This window comes from Pseudophryne corroboree, chromosome 7 (genome assembly GCF_028390025.1).
Source record: "Pseudophryne corroboree isolate aPseCor3 chromosome 7, aPseCor3.hap2, whole genome shotgun sequence".
In the NCBI taxonomy this organism is placed as follows: domain Eukaryota; kingdom Metazoa; phylum Chordata; class Amphibia; order Anura; family Myobatrachidae; genus Pseudophryne; species Pseudophryne corroboree.
This window is the reverse complement of record NC_086450.1, coordinates 60,280,545-60,307,531: the sequence shown is the minus strand read 5'-3', so window position 1 is coordinate 60,307,531 and position 26,987 is coordinate 60,280,545. Positions and strand designations below refer to the sequence as shown.

General features: G+C 46.1%; 1 protein-coding gene across 1 annotated transcript; it reads left to right on the top strand.

The window, feature by feature from the left end:
* The first annotated feature begins 991 nt into the window (after positions 1–991).
* PRLH (prolactin releasing hormone) lies at positions 992–26,987 on the top strand. Its single transcript, XM_063932257.1, has 4 exons — positions 992–1,040; positions 11,363–11,518; positions 21,286–21,327; positions 25,947–26,987. The coding sequence occupies exons 2-4, from the start codon at positions 11,371–11,373 to the stop codon at positions 26,111–26,113; spliced, it is 357 nt and encodes a 118-aa protein (XP_063788327.1). The 5' UTR covers positions 992–1,040; positions 11,363–11,370; the 3' UTR covers positions 26,114–26,987.

Below are 26,987 nucleotides of genomic sequence, written 5' to 3'. Positions count from 1 at the left end.
CAATGGGCCGGTGCCTTCCTCATAAAGAAAGCTATCTGGAGCCAGAATTTGTTGATAACATTATGGGGGTCACGTAAGAATCTGATATCAATCAAACTTAATATAAACTGGCAAGAAGCAACTGAGGACCTTCTGGTTGGATGGATGTGTGGGCTGGTAGCTGAAAAACTATATGAAGCTTCAACTTTGCTGGATGGTTAAGCAACATGGTAACTGCAAACAGAGGTCCACGCACACTGAGGTTTCTAACACAGAACTCTGTATGTGCCACATTCTGTCACTAATAATAAACAGTTATCAGTACCAAATTTATCAAATTCTTATTATTCAGTAAACGTACGCTGGACATTAACCATTTGCTCTACCAAACTACTTCCAACAAGTGCCATCATTTCTTGCATAAATGTTTGTCCTTGGGGAACATTTCCATCCTATTAACCAGAAGTCCTGCTTACAAAACATGACCCTTTTACATTAGCTGTCTGCAAAACCTGGAACCTGTGCTACCCCTCTCATCTTACACAGTAATATCCTCTTTTTATGTATACTTCTTTTGCCCGATCGATGTGATCTGTTCTTTTTGTGGTGTGATAAGGGCCCTCTTTAAAGCCTCCTCAATAATTTGCTCCATACCTGCGATCTCACTAAATAAACCCTTTGAAGACATGTTCTTAGTCGGATACCTAAGAATATAATGTGTGCAAGTAGGTGCAAATGACCTCATATGGAAGTGCGGAACGTACATCTTAAATGCTCATTAATACAGAGCAATGAGAAAAGACCTGGCCTTTCCCTTTCTTTATTAAGTTGTAAATGGAACTTGAAAAGATAAGAGTCACATGTGAGTCACTGAAAGCCACTGCTTGGTTAACAAGAAATTAGCATAATGGGTTTAGGGGATAGGCAGGTGAAGGGTGTAAGAGAGCGCTCATAGAGGGGCTGAGACTGACGTCAGAAATCAGACGGCTAATATAACAAGATTATGAGGGGATCAGGCAGAGGAGGACAGCCGGGGAGAGAGACCCCTACCAAGGAAAACTGTGAGTATACTGCCGGATATTACTCTCTGTATATGGTAGGGTGACAGTAATGTAATTATCGGCAGTACAGTAATATGTGGCTATTACTCTTTTTGTATATGGTAGAGTTACAGTAATGTAATTATTGGCAGTACAGTAATATGTGGCTATTACTCTCTTTGTATATGGTAGAGTTACAGTAATGTAATTATTGGTAGTACAGTAATTAGCATAATCCATTCTTTCAAAGTAGAAAGTTGGGACAAGTGTCTTCATTATAATAGTTAATCAGAGCATTTTATCACTGAACTTCTTCTCCCTAACATACTATAGCACAGACGAGATAATGTGTGCAGGACTGCAGATACATTAGCAATGAGCACTCAATGATCAATGTGAGACATGGACCAAACACTTATTCAGAATATTGACAGTCAATTTTAGGGTTATGCTGCAGTTAGGGTTAGGGTTATGCTGCAGTTAGGGTTAGGCTGCAGTTAGGGTTAGGGTTATGCTGCAGTTAGGGTTAGGCTGCAGTTAGGGTTAGGGTTATGCTGCAGTTAGGGTTAGGCTGTGGTTAGGGTTATGCTGCAGTTAGGGTTATGCTGCAGTTAGGGTTAGGGTTATGCTGCAGTTAGGGTTAGGCTGCAGTTAGGGTTAGGGTTATGCTGCAGTTAGGGTTAGGCTGTGGTTAGGGTTATGCTGCAGTTCGGGTTAGGCTGCAGTTAGGGTTATGGTAGGGCTGCAGTGAGGGTTAGGCATTAGTTAGGGTTATGCTGCAGTTAGGGTTAGGGTTATGCTGCAGTTAGGGTTAGGCTGCAGTTAGGGTTAGGGTTATGCTGCAGTTAGGGTTAGGCTGTGGTTAGGGTTATGCTGCAGTTAGGGTTAGGCTGCAGTTAGGGTTATGGTAGGGCTGCAGTGAGGGTTAGGCATTAGTTAGGGTTAGACTGCAGTTAAGTTTAGGATTAGGCTGTAGTTAGGGTTATGCTGCAATTAGGGTTAGACTGAGGTTAAGCTTAGGCTGTGGTTAGGGTTAGGCTGCAGTTAGGGTGAGGCTATAGTTAAGGTTAGGCTGCAACTTGGGTAATGTTGCAACTTGGATTAGGCTGAGGTTAAGCAAAGGCTGTGGTTAGGCAGCAGTTAGGGTTAGTCTGAGGTTAAGCTTAGGCTGTGGATAGGGTTAGTCTGCAGTTAGGGTTAGACTTAGGTTAAGGTTAGGCTGCAGTTAGGGTTAGGCTGCAGTTAGGGTTAGGCTGAGGTTAAGCTTAGGCTGTGGTTAGGGTTAGCCTGCAGTTAGGGCTAGGCTGAGCTTAAGTTTAGACAGTGGCTAGGGTTAGGCTGTAGTTAGGTTTAGGGTTAGTCTGCAGTTAGGGTTAGACTGAGGTTAAGCTTAGGCTGTTGTTAGGGTTAGGCTGCAGTTAGGGTTAGGCTGAGGTTAAGCTTAGACTGTGCCTACGGTTTAGGCTACAGTTAGGTTTAGGGTTAGGCTGCAGTCAGGGTTAGTTGACTAGTCAATGGAAAAACAACTGTCGACATTCATGCAATGCCAACATTATGTCACTGTCGACATGTCAACATGCTGTCCGTGTTGGCATTCAGAATGAATACATTCAGACCATGCTGACACTCATTACTTTTTATACCACACTCCTTAAAGGGACACCACCGTCTAAAGTACATTATGGGGGGAATTCAAATGTTTTAAAAGTCGGTTGGGTGTCTTTTTCCTGTCTGTTAGAAAAAAAAAACAAACAGACACCCAACCGACTTTTAAAACATTTGAATTCCCCCCTATGAGTGTTGAAACCTCTAGACCCCAACATTTTCAGCTGTTTCGCCTAGAGCACATTCTACATAAAAAACAAGAATGTTACTGTTTTATTAACTAGTTGCTAATAAACAGACTGTGGTGTTAATATCTTAGGTAGTAGCCTTAGCCATGGTAGATGGTGTGAATGGAGCAGGAGCTAGGTCAGACCTAACTGCTATAAGCAAACAATGTGATCTTACACTCACTGTGATTGTAATCAATAAAGAGGAGACCGTGAACAATATTTAACAGCATAACAAACGTGCTTTTCATACAAAGAGGCAGAGTTAACAACAAGTAATATTCTTGTTATCACTCGTTACGAATGTTAAATGGTGCTCTTAACTATTATTTTTCAAAAACATGACAGTTAGGAGCTGATTGGCTGGAGCACCATTATCATTCGTAATGAGTGATAACAAGAATATTACTCGTTGTTAAATCTGCCCTACTGTATTTCATTCAAAGTCTCAGTGCTCTAACCATTATTAATGTTTTTTAACCTGAATGTTACTAGATCGGTGTTTCCCAGACTCTGTCCTCATGGAAGCCTAAAGCTCCACACACACTAGACGAGAAAGTAAAAAACCTCGTTCAGAAGGGCCAATCTGAGTGAGATCTTTTACAATCTCGTCCAGTGTGTACACTCAATGTCGTTAACGATGCGCGCAGCCGCGCATCGTTAACGACCCCCTCCCTCGTCTGAACATGTACAGGCGAGGGAGGACTTTGTTAATGAGAGCCATGCTGCAGATGCTGCATAGGTGTTGTTCCCCCCGCGCCCCCCTTCCCGCTATCGCTCCCTTCCCTGTCGGCATTGGCAACCAATGCCGGCACCCCACCGGGTCCCCGCAGCCACCAATATCTGCGTCGGTGGGGATCGTGTAGTGCAGGGCTGGCCAAACCGGTCCTCGAGATCTACCAACAGTTCATGTTTTCCAGGCCTCCTGGAGACCTGTAGAATTGTCAGTTAGGAATGAATGCAGCACATCTTAATTAGTAATGACTACACCTGTGCACCAGCCAGGTGGTCTGGAAAATGTGAACTGTTGGTAGATCTCGAGGACCGGTTTGGCCAGCTCTGGCGTACTGTGTATGGGGCTTAACAGTGCATGTTTTCAAGCTATCCTCAGGAGTAATTAGTGTCTCTTGTAGATCTATTGTGTTATGCCCCATACACACAGGGTGATTTTTACCTATTTCTCTATCGTCCTAGTGGATGCTGGGGTTCCTGAAAGGACCATGGGGAATAGCGGCTCCGCAGGAGACAGGGCACAAAAAGTAAAGCTTTAGGATCAGGTGGTGTGCACTGGCTCCTCCCCCTATGACCCTCCTCCAAGCCTCAGTTAGATTTTTGTGCCCGGCCGAGAAGGGTGCAATCTAGGTGGCTCTCCTAAAGAGCTGCTTAGAAAAGTTTAGCTTAGGTTTTTTATTTTACAGTGAGTCCTGCTGGCAACAGGATCACTGCAACGAGGGACTTAGGGGAGAAGAAGTGAACTCACCTGCGTGCAGGATGGATTGGCTTCTTGGCTACTGGACATTAGCTCCAGAGGGACGATCACAGGTACAGCCTGGATGGTCACCGGAGCCTCGCCGCCGGCCCCCTTGCAGATGCTGAAACGAGAAGAGGTCCAGAATCGGCGGCAGAAGACTCCTCAGTCTTCTTAAGGTAGCGCACAGCACTGCAGCTGTGCGCCATTTTCCTCTCAGCACACTTCACACGGCAGTCACTGAGGGTGCAGGGCGCTGGGAGGGGGGCGCCCTGGGAGGCAAATGAAAACCTTTTTTGGCTAAAAATACCTCACATATAGCCTCCGGGGGCTATATGGAGATATTTAACCCCTGCCAGAATCCGTTAAGAGCGGGAGACGAGGCCGCCGAAAAAGGGGCGGGGCCTATCTCCTCAGCACACAGCGCCATTTTCCCTCACAGAAAGGCTGGAGGGAAGGCTCCCAGGCTCTCCCCTGCACTGCACTACAGAAACAGGGTTAAAACAGAGAGGGGGGGGCACTAATTTGGCGTTAGAAATATATAAAAAAGATGCTATAAGGGAAAACACTTATATAAGGTTGTCCCTATATAATTATAGCGTTTTTGGTGTGTGCTGGCAAACTCTCCCTCTGTCTCTCCAAAGGGCTAGTGGGTCCTGTCCTCTATCAGAGCATTCCCTGTGTGTGTGCTGTGTGTCGGTACGTGTGTGTCGACATGTATGAGGACGATGTTGGTGAGGAGGCGGAGCAATTGCCTGTAATGGTGATGTCACTCTCTAGGGAGTCGACATCGGAATGGATGGCTTATTTAGGGAATTACGTGATAATGTCAACACGCGCCAAGGTCGGTTGACGACATGAGACGGCCGACAAACAATTAGTACCGGTCCAGACGTCTCAAAAACACCGTCAGGGGTTTTAAAACGCCCGTTTACTTTAGTCGGTCGACACAGACACAGACAGGGACACTGAATCCAGTGTCGACGGTGAATAAACAAACGTATTCCTTATTAGGGCCACACGTTAAGGGCAATGAAGGAGGTGTTACATATTTCTGATACTACAAGTACCACAAAAGAGGGTATTATGTGGGATGTGAAAAAACTACCGTAGTTTTTCCTGAATCAGATAAATTAAATGAAGTGTGTGATGATGCGTGGGTTCCCCCCGATAGAAAATATGGGCGGTATACCCTTTCCCGCCAGAAGTTAGGGCGCGTTGGGAAACACCCCTTAGGGTGGATAAGGCGCTCACACGCTTATCAGAACAAGTGGCGGTACCGTCTATAGATAGGGCCGTCCTCAAGGAGCCAGCTGACAGGAGGCTGGAAAAATATCATAAAAAGTATATACACACATACTGGTGTTATACTGCGACCAGCGATCGCCTCAGCCTGGATGTGCAGAGCTGGGGTGGCTTGGTCGGATTCCCTGACTAAAAATATTGATACCCTTGACAGGGACAGTATTTTATTGACTATAGAGCATTTAAAGGATGTATTTCTATATATGCGAGATGCACAGAGGGATATTTGCACTCTGGCATCAAGAGTAAGTGCGATGTCCATATCTGCCAGAAGATGTTTATGGACACGACAGTGGTCAGGTGATGCAGATTCCAAACGGCACAAAGGTGTATTGCCGTATAAAGGAAGAGGAGTTATTTGGGGTCGGTCCATCGGACCTGGTGGCCACGGCAACTGCTGGAAAATCCACCGTTTTTACCCTAAGTCACATCTCTGCAGAAAAAGACACCGTCTTTTCAGCTTCAGTCCTTTCGTCCCTATAAGAGTCATATCTGCCCAGGGATAGAGGAAAGGGAAGAAGACTGCAGCAGGCAGCCCATTCCCAGGAACAGAAGCGTTCCACCGCTTCTGACAAGCTCTCAGCATGACGCTGAGACCGTACAGGACCCCTGGATCCTACAAGTAGTATCCCAGGGGTACAGTTTGGAATGTCGAGACGTTTCCCCTGCGCAGGCTCCTGAAGTCTGCTTTACCAAGGTCTCCCTCCGACAAGGAGGCAGTATGGGAAAAAATTCACGAGCTGTATTCCCAGCAGGTGATAATTAAATTACCCCTCCTACAACAAGAAAAGGGGTATTATTCCACACTATATTGTGGTACTGAAGCCAGAAGGCTAGGTGAGACCTATTCTAAATCTAAAAAAATTTGAACACTTACAAAGGTTCAAATCAAGATGGAGTCACTCAGAGCAGTGATAACGAACCGGGAAGAAGGGGACTATCTGGTGTCCCGAGACATCAGGGATGCTTACCTCCATGTCCCAAATGTGCCCTTATCACTAAGGGTACCTCAGGTTCGTGGTACAGAACTGTCACTATCAGTTTCAGACGCTGCCGTTTGGATTGTCTACGGCACCCCGGGTCTTTACCAAGGTAATGGCCGAAATGATGGTTCTTCTTCGAAGAAAAGGCGTCTTAATTATCCCTTACTTGGACGATCTCCTGATAAGGGCAAAGTCCAGGGAACAGTTGGAGGTCGGAGTAGCACTATCTCGGATACTGTTACAACAGCAGGGGTGGATTCTAAATATTCCAAAATCGCAGCTGATCCCGACAACAAGTCTCCTGTGCTTAGGGATGATTCTGGACACAGTCCAGAAAAAGGTGTTTCTCCCGGAAGAGAAAGCCAGGGAGTTATCCGAGCTAGTCAGGAACCTCCTAAAATCAGTGCATCATTGCACAAGGGCCATGGTAAAAAAATGGTGACTTCCTTCGAAGCAATTCCAGTCGGCAGATTTCATGCAAGAACTTTTCAGTGGGATCTGCTGGACAAATGGTCCGGATCGCATCTTCAGATGCATCAGCGGATAACCCTATATCCAAGGACAAGGGTGTCTCTCCTGTGGTGGTTACAGAGTGCTCATCTTCTAGAGGGCCGCAGATTCGGCATTCAGTTTTGGATGTTGGTGACCACGGAGGCCAGCCCGAGAGGCTGGGGAGCAGTCACACAAGGAAAAAATTTCCAGGGAGTGTGATCAAGTCTGGAGATTTTTCTCCACATAAATATAGCTAAGGGTAAATTTATAATGCTCTAAGCTTAGCAAGACCTCTGCTTCAAGGTCAGCCGGTATTGATCCAGTGGGATAAAACATCACGGCAGTCGCCCACGTAAATAGACAGGGCGGCACAAGAAGCAGGAGGGCAGTGGCAAAAACTGCAAGGACTTTTCGCTGGGCGGAAAATCATGTGATAGCACTGTCAGCAGTGTTTCATTCCGGGAATGGAAACTGGGAAGCAGACTTCCTCAGTAGGCACGACCTCCACCCGGCAGAGTGGGAACTTCATGGGGAAGTTTTCCACATAATTGTAAACCGTTGGGAATTACCAAAGGTGGACATGATGGCGTCCCGTCTGAACAAAAAACGGGACAGGTATTGCGCCAGGTTAAGAGACCCTCAGGCAATAGCTGTGGACGTTCTGGTAACACCGTGGGTGTGCCAGTCGGTGTATGTGTTCCATCCTCTGCTTTTCATACCTAAGGTACTGAGAATTATAAGACGTAGAGGAGTAAGAACTATACTCATGGCTCCGGATTGGCCAAGAAGGACTTGGTACCCGGAACTTCAAGAGATGCTCACAGAGGACTTATGGCCTCTGCCGCTAAGAAGGGACTTGTTTCAGCAAGTACCATGTCTGTTCCAAGACTTACCGCAGCTGCGTTTGACGGCATGGCGGTGGAACGCCGGATCCTAAGGGAAAAGGCATTCAGGAAGAGGTCATTCCTACCCTGGTCAAAGCCAGAAAGGAGGTGACCGCACAACATTATCACCACATGTGGCGAAAATATGTTGCGTGGTGTGAGGCCAGGAAGGCCCCACGAAGAAATTTCAACTCGGTCGATTCTTGCATTTCTTGCAAACAGGAGTGTCTATGGGCCTCAAATTGGGGTCCATTAAGGTTCAAATTTCGGCCCTGTCGATTTTTCTTCCAGAAAGAATTGGCTTCAGTTCCTGAAGTCCAGAAGTTTGTCAAGGGAGTATTGCATATACAACCCCCTTTTGTGCCTCCAGTGGCACTGTGGGATCTCAACGTAGTTCTGGGATTCCTCAAAACACATTGGTTTAAAACCAGTCAAATCTGTGGATTTGAAGCATCTCACATGAAAAGTGAACATGCTCTTGGACCTGGCCTGGACCAGGCGAGTGTCAAATTGGTGGGGTTTTTTTTTTTTCTCAAAAAAGCCCATATCTGTTTGTCCATTCGGACAGGGCAGAGCTGCGGACTCGTCCCCAGTTCTCTCCCTAAGGTGGTGTCAGTGTTTCACCTGAACCAGCTTATTGTGGTGTCTTGCGCCTACTAGGGACTTGGAGGACTCCAAGTTGCTAGATGTGGTCAGGGCCCTGAAAATATAGGTTCCAGGACGGCTGGAGTCAGGAAAACTGACTTGCTGTTATCCTGTATGCACCCAACAAACTGGGTGCTCTTGCTTTTAAGCAGACTTTTGCTAGTTGGATGTGTAATACAATTCAGCTTGCACATTCTGTGGCAGGCCTGCCACAGCCAAAATATGTAAATGCCCATTCCACAAGGAAGGTGGGCTCATCTTGGGCGGCTGCCCGAGGGGTCTCGGCTTTACAACTTTGACGAGCGGGTATTTAGTCAGGGGCAAACACGTTTGTAAAATCCTACAAATTTGATACCCTGGCTAAGGAGGACCTGGAGTTCTCTCATTCGGTGCTGCAGAGTCATCCGCACTCTCCCGCCCGTTTGGGAGCTTTGGTATAATCCCCATGGTCCTTTCAGGAACCCCAGCATCCACTAGGACGATAGAGAAAATAAGAATTTACTTACCGATAATTCTATTTCTCGGAGTCCGTAGTGGATGCTGGGCGCCCATCCCAAGTGCGGATTATCTGCATTACTTGTACATAGTTACAAAAATCGGGTTATTATTGTTGTGAGCCATCCTTTCAGAGGCTCCGCTGTTATCATACTGTTAACTGGGTTCAGATCACAGGTTGTACAGTGTGATTGGTGTGGCTGGTATGAGTCTTACCCGGGATTCATAAATCCTTCCTTATTGTGTACGCTCGTCCGGGCACAGTACCTAACTGAGGCTTGGAGGAGGGTCATAGGGGGAGGAGCCAGTGCACACCACCTGATCCTAAAGCTTTACTTTTTGTGCCCTGTCTCCTGCGGAGCCGCTATTCCCCATGGTCCTTTCAGGAACCCCAGCATCCACTACGGACTCCGAGAAATAGAATTATCGGTAAGTAAATTCTTATTTTTCTAAGCGATCTGACACCTGTCAGAATACCGACGCCGGCATTCAGACAGACGGAATCCCGCCGTAAGTATCCCGGGGAGGATAAGGTTAGGCTGCGGGGTGGGAGGGTTAGGTTTAGGCTGTGGAGAGGGAAGGTTAGGATTAGGCTGCGGGAGGGGAGGCGAGGATTAGACTGCGGGGAGATTAGATTTAGGCTGCGGGAATCACACACACATATATATATATATATATATATATATATATATCTATCAAATGTCGTTCTAATAGAGAGGGGTATGCATCCATCCACTCGTCATGTATATAGAACAGGCGGCACTCTCAGGTCTTTGTGAAAAAAGTGTATTATCAAAAAAATTCAATGAAATAATTGGCACATAGCGCCAACGTTTCAGCGCCGCGCAGGGCGCTTTTTTCAAGGCTTTTGCACACAGCCTTGAAAAAAGCGCCCTGCGCGGCGCTGAAACGTTGGCGCTATGTGCCAATTATTTCATTGAATTTTTTTGATAATACACTTTTTTCACAAAGACCTGAGAGTGCCGCCTGTTCTATATACATGATGAGTGGATGGATGCATACCCCTCTCTATTAGAACGACATTTGATATACATTGGACCTTAGGACGGCACCCAGGCAGATGCCCACATAAGTGAGTGCCGACCTCATCAGTTTTGTGTATATATATATATATATATATATATATATACCAGTGTATGGACCGGCACTCCTCTTGGTATTGTTGGGTGCTCCGGTGCCTCCAGAATATAATGGGTATAATAGAACAAATGACCTGCGGCACTCAGAGACTTGATGCAAAAACGTGCTGTATTAACAAATACACATGGGAGTTCAAGTCTCTGAGTGCCGCAGGTCATTTGTTCTATTATATATATATATATATATATAGTACTGCAATATATCTGGCACACGTTACTGGGGATATGATTAGTGATGCACTATGGGAAGCGGATTCTAAATCATCAAGTACAGTAAAGACATACAGTATAGACAACATGCAGCTATTTAGTAAAAGGTGTATACGGTATACATGATGGAAAGTGATCTGCCATTACTAGGCTACATGTTTATTATAAGGCATATCTTTGCTTATTTGCTATCATTTAAAATCTTTTCTTAATTGTCCTCTTACGTTCTGCAATCCATTATTAAGGTGAAATGTATAAAATATGGAGGGAAATGTGATAGGGTGTGAGAATCAGAAAGTGAAAGATATAGGTAAAATTATCCTGTTTTTTTTTTTTTTTTAAGTGGCAATCACTTACATGTCAAAACCAGGTTGATTTGGCCATGTATATGATGGCCACTTTAATAAAACAGGATAATGTTACCAAAATCTCTCACTTTCTGATTCTCACAACCTATTACATTTCCCCCCATGATATTTTAACAATCAGAACGTTATAAAAGCTAACACATTCATCAATGCTGCAGTAGTGTACATGACTAGTAAACGGTTATCCAGCTCGTGTACGACATTAAAGACTCATGCGGCTCTTAGATTACCGCTGCTATGGTACTACAAGTCCCAGCATGACCTGTGACCCTGGCATGTAGCTCTATAACCGTTGTCCCTGCTAGATCTTGTGCAGGAATATTGTGCAAAGAAGATGAAAGAATGTTAGTGCCAGTTGATGTCCCTGAACCTCTACCTGCAGGAACTGAGCTCTGTGGCACCCAAGACAAAAGTATACAGTAGTTATACTCATATACAGAACTGTCTATAAAACACCAAATAAAGATCCATGCCAGCTCTCACCCTCTGCTCCTCTTGCAGACTGTCTGATGCCCTGCTGCACTCTACCTGCAGCCAGTGGGTACAAGGAACGTAGAATGAAACTGGTGTGTGCCTCTTTAGCCTGCTTGCTGCTGCTGTGCCTGGCCATACCGGAGACCCAAAGCAGAGTGCTGCAGCCCTCCATAGACATTAGAAGTGAGTATCCTAATCTTAGGGAGCTGTTCCCAGTGTGAACCACTAGGGGGTGGTACAGTATCTAACATGATGCACTATCCCAGTTCACAGATGCTTAAAGAGTTCTGTCATTGAATTATTGTATAAACACTGTCAAAATGTAAATGCTTTTCTCCTGCTTACTGATTATTTTTTTTTTACATTTATTTATTATTTTTATTGTATTTTTTTGCACTGTTATTCAGTATGACACCTGTTTTGCACATGCAGCGGTGAGTGTATGCGCATTTGGGGGTCTGTGTGTACTAAGCAGGCCCCGGCGACAGGCTGGGACAAATGGGACACCTGTACAGGGACCCAAGGTTCAAGGGGGCCCCAAACATAAGGGACATGGAAAAATGGGGACGTATTGCTTTTTAAAGTGTTTATTCCAACTGCTCAAATTAAGTAAGATTAATACTGTAGGTCCCCAGTCCCCCCCCCCCTCCTTTTACTCCGTCACTTGGTCTGGTCCATGTGGTCCGTGCTGTATTGCCATTATTACGCATGTCGCTGCGCTGGTGCTTCCCTGTCTGTCCCCGACTCCACCACCGAAGAGTTGGGGAGCCCAGCAGGAAAACTGCCCACCGGGCTCACTGACTGTCTGAGTCAAAGGCTCCACACAGAAGCCCCCCACAGCCCCACCACTAAGCCTTTTTTATACAGTATGTGTGTATATATATATATATATATATATAAAACCTTTATCATGCACTTCAAAAGCAGCACCTCACAGTAGAATCCCTGCTAGCAAGAACAGAAAGAAACTTAGATATACTGTACTGTATGGACCAGAGGGTGCTAAGAAACCAAACTATTGTCCATAGAAGACTCCTTACAGAGAGTGATAAACGAATGTTCAAGGATTTCAAAGTTTCACAACCGGACTTGATTGGAACCCCAATCTGGGGGTGTTGGAAGAGTTCTTTAGGTCACCGAATGGATTAGACTCAAATTTGTGTTTTGACCTGGAAGATACCCTCACACCAGAATGGACACCCAAAATATGGCACCAAGGCCTTTCATTAATAGAACATCTGAATTGTCTTTATTCATAACATTCAGAGAGAATACATAAAAATGATACATAAAAAGTTAGTACAATAAACGTTGATTCTTATACCATACAGAGATGTTTTTTTCTGGAATACCAGCGTTACATATGAACTGATGTTGCAATATGCTGCCAACCATCATACCCCTGAAGAAGTCCTATGAACAGGACGATACGTGTACGGTATCAGGTGATCGGACCCACCGTCTACATTAAGAACATCACCACTGAGCTCACACCCAAAGGGTGGTTGGTGGCATTTTGCAACATCAGTTCATATGTAATGCTGGTATTCTGGAAAAACACCTTTGTATGGTATAAGAAACAACTTTTATTGTACTTTTTATGTAAGGAATCCTCTATGGACAATAGTTTGGAGTCTTAGCGCCCTCTGATCTATCTATCTATCTATCTATCTATCTATCTATCTATCTATCTATCTATCTATCTATCTATCTAGAAATATATGTATGTGTGTGTGTATACAGTATATGTGTAAATGTTATCTATCAATAGTACTTTTTTTAAGACCACCAACTGCTTTAAAAGGGGGTGGTCAAGAGGGGGTGTGTGTGTGTGTGTGTGTGTGTGTGTGTGTGTGTGTGTGTGTGTGTGTGTGTGTGTGTGTGGGGGGGGGGGGGGGGGGGGGGGGGGTCCCAGAGATATCAGTGTGCCGGCTTCAAGATTTCATTCAACTTTAAAGGGCAGACTGGATGGGTCATGTAGTTCTTATCTGCTGTAAAATTCTATGTTTCTATGTATATGGTGTATTGCAAGAAAATATCTGCAAATCCAATGGTACCTTAAGTGTGGTATATAACTGAACTTGCTCACGAGGCGAGAACTTCTCCCCAAATTGAATTCAGCCCTATGAATAGAGGTTGTGTGATCCCTGTGCAGCAGTCACAGAAAGGGTTAATCTCTGCAATTTGTCACTCAAATTACATTGTTGCTTTTTTTTGTTGTTGCAAAAGCTGAGCTGGGAGCTATAACCCACAGAGCAGCTGCAATAATTACTCTTATATGTAACACAGCCAACACTTCTATATTCCTGTATAGTGGATGTAATTCTCAGTAAAGGTGTGTACACACTAGGTGATGTGCACCATGAGCGACATCGCCCAGTGTGTCCCCCTCCTGGCTCGGGACGCTCGACGTGGGCATACACACTGTACGATATCGCTAGCGATATCGCACAGTGACGCCATGCTGCGGCTGGGCCATGCATGCAGCTTTGTATGATGAGTCCAAATTGAGCTGCATGCTCGGCCGACACCGGGGGTTGTTAAAGACCCGCAGGGCCGCACATTGACCGTCGTCAGCAGTATACACACTGGGCGATATAGTAAGCAATATCGCTCAGGAGGGTAAAAATGAGCGATATCGCTACTATATCACCTAGTGTGTACGGGCCTATAGTGTCACACCAATTATGTATTACTGTATATTGGGTTTAAGTCTCAGTATAAGTCACTGACAGCTGCACAGTACCATTGGTGTAATCAGGGGCGGAACTGCAGGAGACAACGGAGTCTTTTGCCGCCGGGCTCCAGCCCTGAAGGGGGCACTTTTACTCCGTTGTCCCCGCCAGCTTTCAGCCCAGGTCACTGGTGACGCTGTCCAGCACATCAATCATCTGATGCCTGCGACGGCTGCGGCTCTAATTAGCCGCAGCCAGCGCTATTTCAATACTTCTGCCCTCCTGCTCCTCTTGTAATTGTGTGACTCACCAGCCGGCAGCCAGTGCAGAAGCTCCGCTCCGCCTTCTCCTGCTGCTGCTGCTCTGATCTCCCCTCACAACCAGGCACTCGTCTCATACAGGCAGAAGCTCCGCCTCCCAGACAACGAGGGGCAGCTGCTTGCTTGCACAGTATCTTGAGAATGATGGCTCACAGGGGGTCTCTGAGAGCATGTGTCCCCATCACCCACTCCTTCAAGGGACCATGCTCGATCAACAGAAGAAGGGGCAGGAGATGCAAGTGGCAGACTCCCAGCAAGGGGCGAAGCTACCAAGACCTGGTTCCTGCAGTGTAACATTGCCCAAGGATGGACATATTCTTCTGGCATGCATGCTCTTCTTTCTGTCTGTCATGCATGCTTTCCTACACAGAGTACCATGTATATTAACAGGTAAGCACTGTACATACATACTTCATGCTTCTTATGAGGCATGTAACATACCCTCCAACATTTTACACACAAAAATTGGTACAAATTAGAAAAAGGGGCGTGGTCATGGGTAAAGGGGGCGTGGTCACGCCCCTTTTCCTATACTTTCAATGGAAGTTTGGAGAGCCAAAAATAGGTACAGACCATGAAAAAAAGGTACTGTACCTATTAAAAAGGTACAGTTGGAGGGTATGCATGTAACAGTTTGAAACAATATAAGGAAATATGTATAGTTACACCCAGTGCAAGATAAGGCAACCCCCCCCTCCCCCACCACCACCACCACCAATTTGTGTCTTTCAGCCTCATACCCTTCACCTTCACTCAAACTGCCCCCCCCCCCCCCCACCCCCTTTACTCTGTGTCTCTCAGTAACCCTCACCCGATCACTGGCACCCACTCTGTCTCACCTGTGTGTCTCTATGAGCTCCGGGCGCAGCAGTCAGTAATGTTGATGTCGTGCTTCCCGAGTCCCGCATTCCAGCAGCCCAGCAAAGTGGGTGACAGCGGTAGTGGCGGACTGGAACACAGGTGTAAAGTGTGCGGCAGGCGCCGCGGTGCCTGAGTGTACCCAGCTGCACACTTACACCACTGACGGCTCTAGTCTCTACATTAGGGTGTGCCTGTGCACACCAGGTACACCCTGTTTGCACACCTATGAGTACACTGCTTTCTCCGGTGGCTGCCCCTTCATGTGCCCCGCTCATAGGCAGCTGCCTAATGGAAGCACCGGCCCTGGTTATAACAGTAAATGAACCACCAGTTGTACTATATACGGCAATGGGGACAGTTCAGCTATATATAATTTGTTAATGCATTTAATCTGGTCTGTTAGACATCTCCTATGACCTTTTTGTGTACTCTGCCAATAATTTTAAGATAAAAATAAAGTGATATATAGACTCCTCACAGTGTACATAGACATAATGGACAACATTCAATTGTTATCATGCCGGCAGCCACTAGATGGCGCCCAACAAGTAATTCAATTGTTGCTCCGTTTGGGAGCGATGGCGACCTGCATCAGCATTTCAGCTCGCACTCCCCGGGGTGGCAGGCTGAAATGCGCGAACAGTGACATGTTTGGGCACCCAAACAGTAATTTTTGCGTTGCGCCCAAGAGTTTGATTGGGTTTAGCTGCTTTAAGTGGATAAATCCAACCTCTATGGGCACGATAATCGAAATAAAAAAAAAAAGATCAATTGAATATTGCCTCGCAATCTCCCGTCACTTTAGACAGGAGATTGGGTGCGATATTTCTATTGACTATCGCCCAATGGAGGTAATTCCAAGTTGATCGCAGCAGGAATTTTTTTTAGCAGTTGGGCAAAACCATGTGCACTGCAGGAGAGGCAGATATAACATGTGACCAACTGCTAAAAAATTTCCTGCTGCGATCAACTTGGAATTACCCCCAATGTGTGTATTTGTACTGTCCCCTGTGCATAAGCTGTGTGTATACAGTTGTGCTCACCTGTTGCTGCCTTAAAACGTGCCAGTGTTCAGTAAAGGTGGATATGCACAAGCATGACAAGCTGTTGTACATGAACTACAGGCTGAGCTGATAGTATTCATTGAAATGTTATAATTTAGAAAATTTTGTGGTAACATTACCATTAATTGTTACAGCAGATAGTATTTACAAAAGCTTGGTGGACACAATGAGCGATTTGTTTTGGACTGTGTATGCGTCAGAGTCATACTGCCAACTCAGATTACTGGCGGCGGTTTCAGTGAGTACGGACGGTGTAATGGTTAGCATTACTGCCTCACAGCACTGAGGTCATGGGTTCAATTCCCACCATGGCCCTAACTGTGTGGAGTTTGTGTATTCTCCCCATGCTGCGTGGGTTTTCTCTGGGTACTCTGGTTTCTTCCCACAATCCAAATATATACTGGTAGGTTACTTGGTCCTTGACAAAAAAAATTACCCTAGTCCTGGATATCAGGAACACAATGAAGGTGTATCCAAAAAATAAAATTTTTATTCCACAGATTAATAAACACAATAAAATAAATAAAAATAAGCTAAAAACAGCTGTGGACCCCTGGTTATAACTGGGAGAGATGAAAATGCAAGGATGGGTAAGTGATATGAAAGTCCGGACTTTCTCACCTCAAAACTCGCAGCGCAAGTTATTCCAAAGTGGTCCGAGCCCTCACACCAACGCATTTCGACTGATGTATTTTTCAAGGTTGACACCTCCCAGTTATAACCAGGGCTCCACAGCTGTTTTTAGCTTATTTTTATTTCTTTTATTGTGTTTATTAATCTGTGGAATAAAATTTTTATTTTTTGGATACACCTTCATTGTGTTCCTGATATCCAATTTTTCTCCGCATACCTATTTCCACTTTATCTGAGGTACGGAACCACCGATTGGAGCTAAGAAGTTACGAGGACCCCTAAAGAAACCTTTATGAACGTGCTTCCACGCATTCAAGTGTGAGTTGGGTACGCCCCATATACACCCCATATATCATTGTCTTACTTATGTCTGGTGACCTTTGCTGGGGTATGCTGGATTAGAAGCATTCCCATAGAGGATAATTAGTATGGTACGCACACCACCAGCCTAAGAAAGCCTATAGTAAGGAAACTTGCCTTCTGGACAAAAAAACCTACTACACTATTGGTCATCTGATTTCTCTCATGTTAATTGTATCAAATTAGCAGTCCAAATTCACATAGATTTGCATCCATGGGTGAACGTGAGCGATAACAGTTCGGCATTCGCGAGGGTGGGGGGCACCCAAGATCTACCTTGCCTCCGGGCTACAGGGATGAAGTTACACCACTGGGTGTAATCCTTTGTAAAGCATGTAATTCTTAGTATAAGTGACTGACAGCTGCACCACGGCACTTCTGTAATACTATATACTAGATGTGATTCTCAGTAGACAGTATTACAGAAGCGCTCCCTATATTATATTGTGGTTACTGTGATTCTCTCTTTTCTTTATGGCTGTACTACAATGCTCTCTGTATTATCTGAAAATCATTGCAATACTCTCTGTATTATCTGGCTGTCACTGTGATGCCCTTTGTGTTATATAGAGGTCACTGCGATGTTCCCTGTATTATATGGGGATCAGTGATGTTCTCTGCTGCTCTCTGAGTTTGTCAGAATGTGTCAGTTTTTGTTTGTCTACCTGCGTCTTGAGTATTGACCACAAGCAGGGGTGTAGCGAGTGTGGCTCCAGTGGAGCGCAAGCTCCGGGTGCCGGAAAAGTTAGAGGGCGCACCGCCGCCTGCTCACCCCCTCTTTCTGCCGCTATACCACACTGACTCGGACTCTGAGACTAGGTAGGGAGCAGGGCAGGTCAGAGGTGACAGCAGGAGACACTGACAGCCAACACATGCCGGAGCTCTGCCGCCCTCCTTATATGCCTCACTGTCTGCTTATAGCTGTGCAGCAGGGTTACTTCTGTCCTGCAGCACCACTCTCTGCCCCACCTGCTGCAGCACCTCCTTCTGCCACGGCTGCTGCAACACTTCTCTTTGTCCCAGCTATTGCAGCATCTCTCTCTGTTCCAGCTGCTGCAGCACCTTTTTCTTCCCCAGGTGCTGCAGCACCTATCTCTGTCCTGGCTGCTGCAGCACCTCTTTCTGCATAAGAAGCTGCAGAGTAACATTTATAAGCGGCTCTACTATGGCATAACCTCCCCTATATTTTTGTTGCGCTCCTTTGGCACGCACTGTCCCTGTTTTAAACATGACGGGCACCCAAAAGAAACTTTCACCCTGAGGTCCACAAGGTCTAGAACCGGCCCTGTCACCAATTTTGGATTTTTCAATATTTTTTTCTTTTCAAATGTAACATGCACCCAATTCAGTATAGGGGAGGGGGTGCCGGAACATCCCCTTGCTCCGGGCACCATGGCACTTAGCTACGCCTCTGAACACAAGTTCTCAATGGGATTAAGGTCTGGGGAGTTTCCTGGCCATGGACCCAAAATGTAGTTGTTTTGTTTCCCGAGCCACTTAGTTATCACTTTTGCCTTATGGTAAGGTGCTTCATCACCAAACTGTTCTTGCATGGATGGGAGAAGTTGCTCTTGGAGAATGTTTTGGTGCCATTCTTTATTCATGGCTGTGTTCTTAGGCAAAATTGTGAGTGAGCCCACGCCCATGGCTGGTAAAGAACCCCACACATGAATGGTCTCAGGATGCTTTACTGTTTGCATAACACAGGGCTGATGGTAGCGCTCACTTTTTGGCCACGACTATATGTTGCAGCCTATCGTCAAGGGTCCCCAATTCTCTGCTAGTTATATACCCAGCCCACCAAATGTTCTTACCTCCCAGATGCAGAAAGGAGCATCTATACAGGGCTGGCTTGTGAGCCGCACCCAACTAGGCCTTTTATAGCCTTAATTGAAAGCTGCCATGACAGCACTAGGCAAAATAATTTTTAATAAAACAGAAAAAATATATGTCTCTTGTATATTTCAGAGTGTACATGGTCCCAGCTGCGTGGCATCAGGGGTGTAGCGAGGGTGGCTCCAATGGAGCGCGAGCTCGGGGCACTGAAAAAGTTAGAGGGCGCGCTGCTGCCCACACCCTTCCCACGGGCCACTATACTGGCAGCCGCAGAACAGGGGTGGAGCGCGAGCTCGGGGCACTGAAAAAGTTAGAGGGCGCGCTGCTGCCCACACCCTTCCCACGGGCCACTATACTGGCAGCCGCAGAACAGGGGTAGCAGGGGGCACACACTGACTCGGAGACTAGGTAGGGAACAGGGCAGGCCAGAGGTGACAGCAGGAGACACTGACAGCCGGCACATGCCGGAGCTCTGCCCACCCTCTTTATATGTCTCACTGTCTGCTTGTAGCTGTGCAGCAGGGTTACTTCTGTCCTGCCCAGGCTGCTGTGCCATCTCTCTGCCCCGGCTGCTGCAGCACTTCTCTCTACATTGATGTTGCAGCACCTCTCTCTGCCTCTCAGGAAATTCTGCTACATTATTTTCATTGAAGCATAGTGGGATTATCAGGTCTGGATATCAGTTCTAGGGTTGAGACATTGGGGACTATTGCGCCCTACACATTAGGCGATGTGCCGCCGAGGTGCCCGGCGGCCGATACGGCCGACGGGCGACCCGGCAGCGGGGGGAGTGAAGTTTCTTCACTCCCCCCGTCACCCGGCTCCATAGACGTGCAGGCAAATATGGACGATCTCGTCCATATTGGCCTGCATGCACAGCCGACATGTCACCAGCGATGAACGAGCGCGGGGCTGCGCATCGTTCATCGCTGGTGACTCCACACTGCACGATATGAACGTTATATCGTTCATTAATGAACGAGATCGTTCATATTGTGCAGTAATATCGGCATGTGTGTAGGGCCCATATGAAATAGTGTGTATGTGGGGGGGGGGGGGGGATTTGGATGCAGTATTTTCATTGAGAGTTTAGGGGCGGTTTGTGTCTGTGGGGGGGGGGGGGGGGTCACATTTGGGGCATTATTTTAATTGAGACAGTGGGCCAGATGTACTAAGCTTGAAAAGTGATAAATATCACTGTGATAAAGCACCAGCCAATCGGCTCCTAACTGTCATTTTTCAAACACAGCCTGTGACATGGCAGTTAGGAGCCGATTGGCTGGTGCTTTATCACAGTGATATTTATCACTTTTCAGGCTTAGTACATCTCCCCCATTGGGAGATTATCAGATTACCATGAGATCCGCAAGATCTACCATCACCAATTTAGGATTTGTAAATATTGTTTCTTTTCAAATGTAACATGCCACCACATGTTGGCTAGGCCCCCAATTCAGTATTCAGTATAAAGGAGGGGGGCACCAAAACATGCCCTTGCTCCGGGCACCATGGCGCCCAGCTACACCTCTGCGTGGCAGTATTAATGCCGTATATGTATACAAAACTGAAAGACTCCTGAACACGGCTCGCCTGGGACAGGTAATAGGGTCTGTTTAACCCTACAAAGAACGCACCTGTAGTTACACAAGCATTCTGACCGAGCACAGAACGGACAGCGATGCAGCCTGTCTTATTGCCGTGCATGTGGGTCTTTCTTGCTGCCACTCAGAACACTGCTATGTGCGGCACTGCCAGTATGTGTCCCCGTAGAATTTGCAATGCACTCGCCCTGAAACACATCTTTATTTCAAGGGAATTTTCATTACGTTGTACATATGCGATATGCTGTCAACTTTCAGAGTTTTGGGAGAGATGTATCAAGCAGTGTAAAGATGGCAGTGGACCATTAGAGAAGTTGCCCATAGCAACCAATAAGCTTCCAACAATCAGTTTTTAGAATTGACATGATAAATGTTACCTTGAAGCTGATTGGTTACTATGCCAACCCCCACTCTCACTGTTTGATGCATTTCTCCCTTTATTGTGTATGTCCTAAAATAAATGCTTCGAATTGTAAAAGCACTTACAGTGAATATTACATATAAGACTGTCTGTCAATCATTTCTCAGGCCCTTATTATACATGCAAACCATTCCGACTGTCACCTACCTGTATAACTACTTTTATTCAACTGTCTTTAGGTCTGTTCCCTAAAATGGCATCGGCAGCACATAGGAGAAGCGGTATGTATGTCTGTACACACTGCACCTATCTCACATACATTCATACTTAGCTGCACTTTGCTATATGTGTTACACAGGTGACATGCATTATATACAGGTATGTGCACTGTTATCTGGAATGTTTGGAGCGGGATTCCGACTCTGATCAGGATACCAACAGCGGGACCCCAACATCTAACGCTATGCCGTCGCCGGAATCCTGACTGCCAGCATAACAAACATAAGTATGCCGGGGCTGTTTAGGAATAGGCGGGGGGGGGGGGGGGGGGGGGGGGGCTGGTTAGGTTAGGGTTAGGCTGCAAGGAGAGAGTTAGGGTTAGGCTGGGGGGGGGGGCTAGAGTTAGGCTTCAGGGAGGGAGGTTGGGGTTAGGCACCACATGGGAGGGTTAAGATTAGGCTGCGGGGGGGGGGGGGGGGAGGGGGGCTAGGTTTAGGCACCACTGGGGAAGGTAAGGGGTAGACTGTGGGGAGCGAGGTTGGAGTTAGGCACCACCGGGAAGCGTTAGGCTGCGGGGAAGGGAGGCTTAGGCTGCGGGGAAGGGAGGCTTAGGCTGCGGGGAAGGTAGGGTTAGGCTGCGGGGAAGGGAGGGTTAGGCTGTGGGGAGCGAGGTTGGGGTTAGGCACCACCGGGAAGCGTTAGGCTGCGGGGAAGGGAGGCTTAGGCTGCGGGGAAGGGAGGCTTAGGCTGCGGGGAAGGGAGGGTTAGGCTGTGGGGAGCGAGGTTGGGGTTAGGCACCACCGGGAAGCGTTAGGCTGCGGGAAGGGAGGCTTAGGCTGCGGGGAAGGGAGGGTTAGGCTGCGGGGAAGGGAGGGTTAGGCTGCAGGGAAGGGAGGGTTAGGGTTAGGCTGCGAGGGGAGAGTTAGGTTCAGGGTATGGGGTGGGAGGGTTAAGGTTAGGGAGGTAGGAGGTTAGGTATAGTATACATACCTAGTAGGTGTCGGGATCCTGCACATCGGGATGCCGTTGTCGGTATTCTGACCGCCGGCATCCCAAGCAGCGGGATCCCGATTCCATCCCGCTTGGAACCTAGGGTTTCGCAGATAAGGAATGTCTCTGTCATTTGGAGCAGTGTATGTCCTGTTACTGTACATTCATTAATGACCTATATTCTCACCCACAATTCTCCGGGCATTCCTCTTAGTTTTATAGTGTTTAGCATTACTTGTTTCAGTAACTAGTTACAATGGGGGAGATGTACAGTTGGAGGCGCGCTCATCTGAGGTGGCTCCATCGCAAACGAGCGCTCCTGACGTGACTAGGCGATCCGTCCACCTAGTCACGCCGGGAGTGCACAGAGACGCTCCTATTCAGAGCGTCTCTGTCCGGGTGCACGGACGGGGATGCTCTCCCTTCAAGTGAATGGCGTGCGTCTCCGTCACAGGCGCGCGCATCCGGGCGGACGGGAACGCTCTAGGCGATAGACATGACCCGGGTGGGCGCGCTTAGTCACAGACGTCGTGGCTCCATCTGTACTAAGCCTTCAAAGGGATAAAGTGGAGAGAGATAAAGTACCAGCCTAGCTTCCAACTGCCATGTTACAGGCTGTGTTTGAGAAATGACAGTTAGGAGCTGATTGGTTGGTACTTTATCTCTCTCCACTATCAATCTCCAAGGCTTAGTACATCTGCCCCAATGTCGTGTATTTGTAGTTACTGGCGAAAAACAGACACTTTCTACTATTCATTTCGTGTCACTTCTTTCTGGTAACAGTTTCCCAAATAAGAGATCTCATACCTGTACTGTCCATATAGAACCCAGGAAGGGTACTAACAGGGGTGTAGTAGAACCACAAGTACGCAAGGGCGACAGTAACCAGGTCGACACTACTGGTCGACAGTAACTAGGTCGACATGGTGTAGGTCGACAGTTCAAAAGGTCGACATGAGTTTTTAATGTTTTTTTGGTGTCGTTTTCTCCGTACAGTTGGGGTCATTCTGACCCGATCGCAGGTTGCACTTCTTCACAGCGTGCAATCGGGTTGGAACTGCGCATGCTCGGCGTGTGCATTGCGCACGCGTGTCATTGCCCGGACGACGGCTGACGCCGGGCAACGGCGCCGGGAACAGTGAAAGCGGTCGCAGCGGCAACCACAAGAATATTGACAGGAAGATGGCGTGTCGGGGCGTCAACTGACCATTTTCCGGGGGTGGTCCAGCAAACGCAGGCGTGTCCAGGCGTTTTGAGGGCGGATGTCTGACGTCAAATTTGGAAGCTGCATCGCTGGATCCGTCACAAATTGTAAGTAGGTGCAGGGCTGGTCTTGTTTTACGTGAAACGTTTTTAGCATAGCAGGGCTGCACATGCGATCGCAGCCCTGCTATGCTAAAATACACTCCCCCATAGGTGGCGTCAGGTTGATCGTACGAGCAGCAAAAAGTTGCTACATGCGATCAACTCGAAATGACCCCCAGTGACCGGGAACCCTAATTAGTGCACAGTGACCCCTCCCACAGGCAAGGTGCCTGGCTGTGCTCCGCACAGGTTACTATTCCCAATCGTAGTCTGCGTGGATCGTTAAGTATGAAAAAGGTCAAAAAAAGGAAAAAAAATTGAAAAACTCATGTCGACCTTTTGACTTGTCAACCTAGAACATGTCGACCTGGAGACCCGGTCGACCTAGTTACTGTCGACCAATAGTGGTCGACCTAGAGACCGGATCCCGCTTATCTTGTAGAAAGTACAATTAGCCTGGAGAACAAATCCAATACTACTGTACAAATTTTAGGAAAAGACTTTAAAGCTTATCTGAAATCTCAATTGAAATAATTATTTCACGCACAAATGTGGTGATGACACAGGAACACCTCCCTCCTCCGCCTCCGTTTTATCAGAAATTATAGCCTAGCATCGTATTCACCAGGCCATAATAGTGTAGTAATTCATAGTGTAGTAATTCAAATTGTTTGCTACAAGTATTCAGGCCCAGATTTATCAAGCCTTGGAGAGTGATAAATTGCAAGGTGATAAAGTACCAACCAATCAGCTCTTAACTGTCATTTTTCAAACACAGCCTGTGACATGGCAGTTAGGAGCTGATTGGTACGTTATCACCATGCTATTTATCACTCTCTACGGCTTGATAAATGGGGCCTAAGACTCTTACATAATATAACTATAATTCTGCTGATCACAAGCCGCAAAGGATAGTCCGAGTACGTTTCCTGCTGCACTTGAATCCAAGTGTGAGCACCCAGCAGATGTAATTGCTCTATGAAATGTTGGCCCAACAGACAGGAACTATTCAATGCGTTTCATTGACCATCAACGTCTTCAGAAATATTCCCGCTACAAATATATATGTTAGTACCTATATCATTCATAGGATGGATGCACCTTGCAATCATGAATGCAAGTAACTGGAGCGTGCATTGTCTAAACATGATGTTAGTCCTATCCACCGCAACAAGTGGAAGTAGTGTCTGCCCTATATTAGCATTAAAACAGATACTAAAGCATACATTATAATGCCAAAGTGCACCAACATCCTTAATATTTACTTTACTTTGCAACCTCTTTAACATAAACAAGTAAAATCACTTAATTGGGCATCTACTGTATATTTAACTATCAATGTATTTTTCTAGAACTGATTACAGGAGATCACGTAGCTCCCTTTATAAACCGAGACTAAGTACATATCAGTTCCAGCAAGCACAGTATATGGTATAAGCCCCCACAGTAATCTCCAGAGGTTGTGCGGCAGATATCTTTAGTCTTGTACTGTCACGGTATGTGCACCAACACTGGTGCTTAGCCATATGTATATATGTAATCAGTGCTAGCAGCTTGGTGCACCACCATGAATGCTTTTGGCAGTGATTTTACTATGGAAATTGGGCCATGCAGAATCCACTGTGCAGAGGAATTCTGGGTGCAAAGATGGGCAAATGCCAGCGCGTACTGAATGTACTGTACACATTACACAAACAAAGGGGATATCAACAGAACATTCTCACTGTCTGAGATACTGAACTGCAGTGCCTGGGCATTTAGAGAAAAAAAAAAAACAGACGTTTGGAACTACTGTATGTGCTGAATTAAATGGTCTCTGACTCTCCCTGGATGACGATAGATAGATAGATAGATAGATAGATAGATAGATAGATAGATAGATAGATAGATAGATAGATAGATAGATAGATAGATAGATATGGAGTGTTATCCCACACAGGATAGGGTAGCATAGATATGAGTATTCCAATACATAAATTACACACCAATAACAGCACATATATTATGTATTACATGTGTAATAACATTAAGTGCTGTGTGTCTAGCCATCAGTCTTGCTGGCATTTATCTCCTTCTCTCCCCAGGGGGGCAGATGTATTAAGCCTGGAGAAGTGATAAAGCAGTGATAAGTGCAAGGTGATAATGCACCAGCTAATCAGCTCCAATATGTAAATTTACTACATTGACAGTTATGAGCTGATTGGCTGGTGCGTTATCACCTACCACTTATCACTGCTTTATTACTTCTCCAGGCTTAATACACCTGCCCCATCTCTTATTAACCATTCAGTCCACATTAACCTTTCTATATTGATGAACTTTTATGGTTCCCTTAATGCCTTCATGTTCTACATTTTGATACATCTTCTACTCTCCTTTATCACAGATCCAGACATTGACCCATCATGGTACACTGGCCGTGGTATCCGCCCAGTGGGCCGTTTCGGTAGGAGGGGCACCGCCTGGGGAGACGCCCAGAACGCCGTTTATAGACCCTTGGGACAGACATGTGTCCCAATAGAAGACAGCTTTGAGATAAATGATGACAACTAAAACCAAATTCAGCGCGCCGAGGTGTCCAATCATCTTTTAGCTGTGTGCTGTATACATACAGGGGGTGGGCAGCCCTTTAACAGCCTCATTGCCGGTATGGAGCGTCTAGCAGAGTGCATGCACGTTAGCAACATATCTCCATGACATTGGGAAGGTCACACATTCTGGAATTCATGTGAAACAAAAAAAAACATTTAATCCAAAAATAAAATTCTATTTGGAACTGTTATGAAAAAACAAAAACGAAAAAAAAAAAAAAAAAAAAACGGAACACAGGGAAAATGGATATAACCCGTAGCAACCGATGTGACAGTTACATTAATTTTCTAACCTGTGTTATGAAAAATAAATCTTAAAGTATCTGCTGTAGTCTTGAATTCTAACCATATTCTTGTACTCGGGCATAAAATGCGGGGCACAAGCATAGCTAAGATAGACATTTGGCATATGTATGTAATAAACCAACAAACAGTGATCGCCTGCATTAAAAAGGGCTTTGTGCAGATTTTCGCAACTCATTAAAGTCCAGAAGATTACCAAATGCCCAATATGTACGCAGACATCACTCACATTAATAAATATGTCTTTATTGTAATATTCTCCCTAGGTACCCCTTGGGTAGTCAGGTAGATGAGTGATGGGAACTTTATAACTTATAATTATATAGTGCAGGCATATTTTGTTGCACTTTACAATCTGCCCCCATAACTAATGACACCACTGACTGCTCTGGGCTTGTTATACACATCTACCTTTTGTTAGTCCATTAAATCTCATTTCTTTTTCTCCCATTCATCCCATAACTTATAATACTGGATGCACTACATTTTCTTCTTTCAAAGTGGAATATTTTATACCAAGTGAAATAAAAACA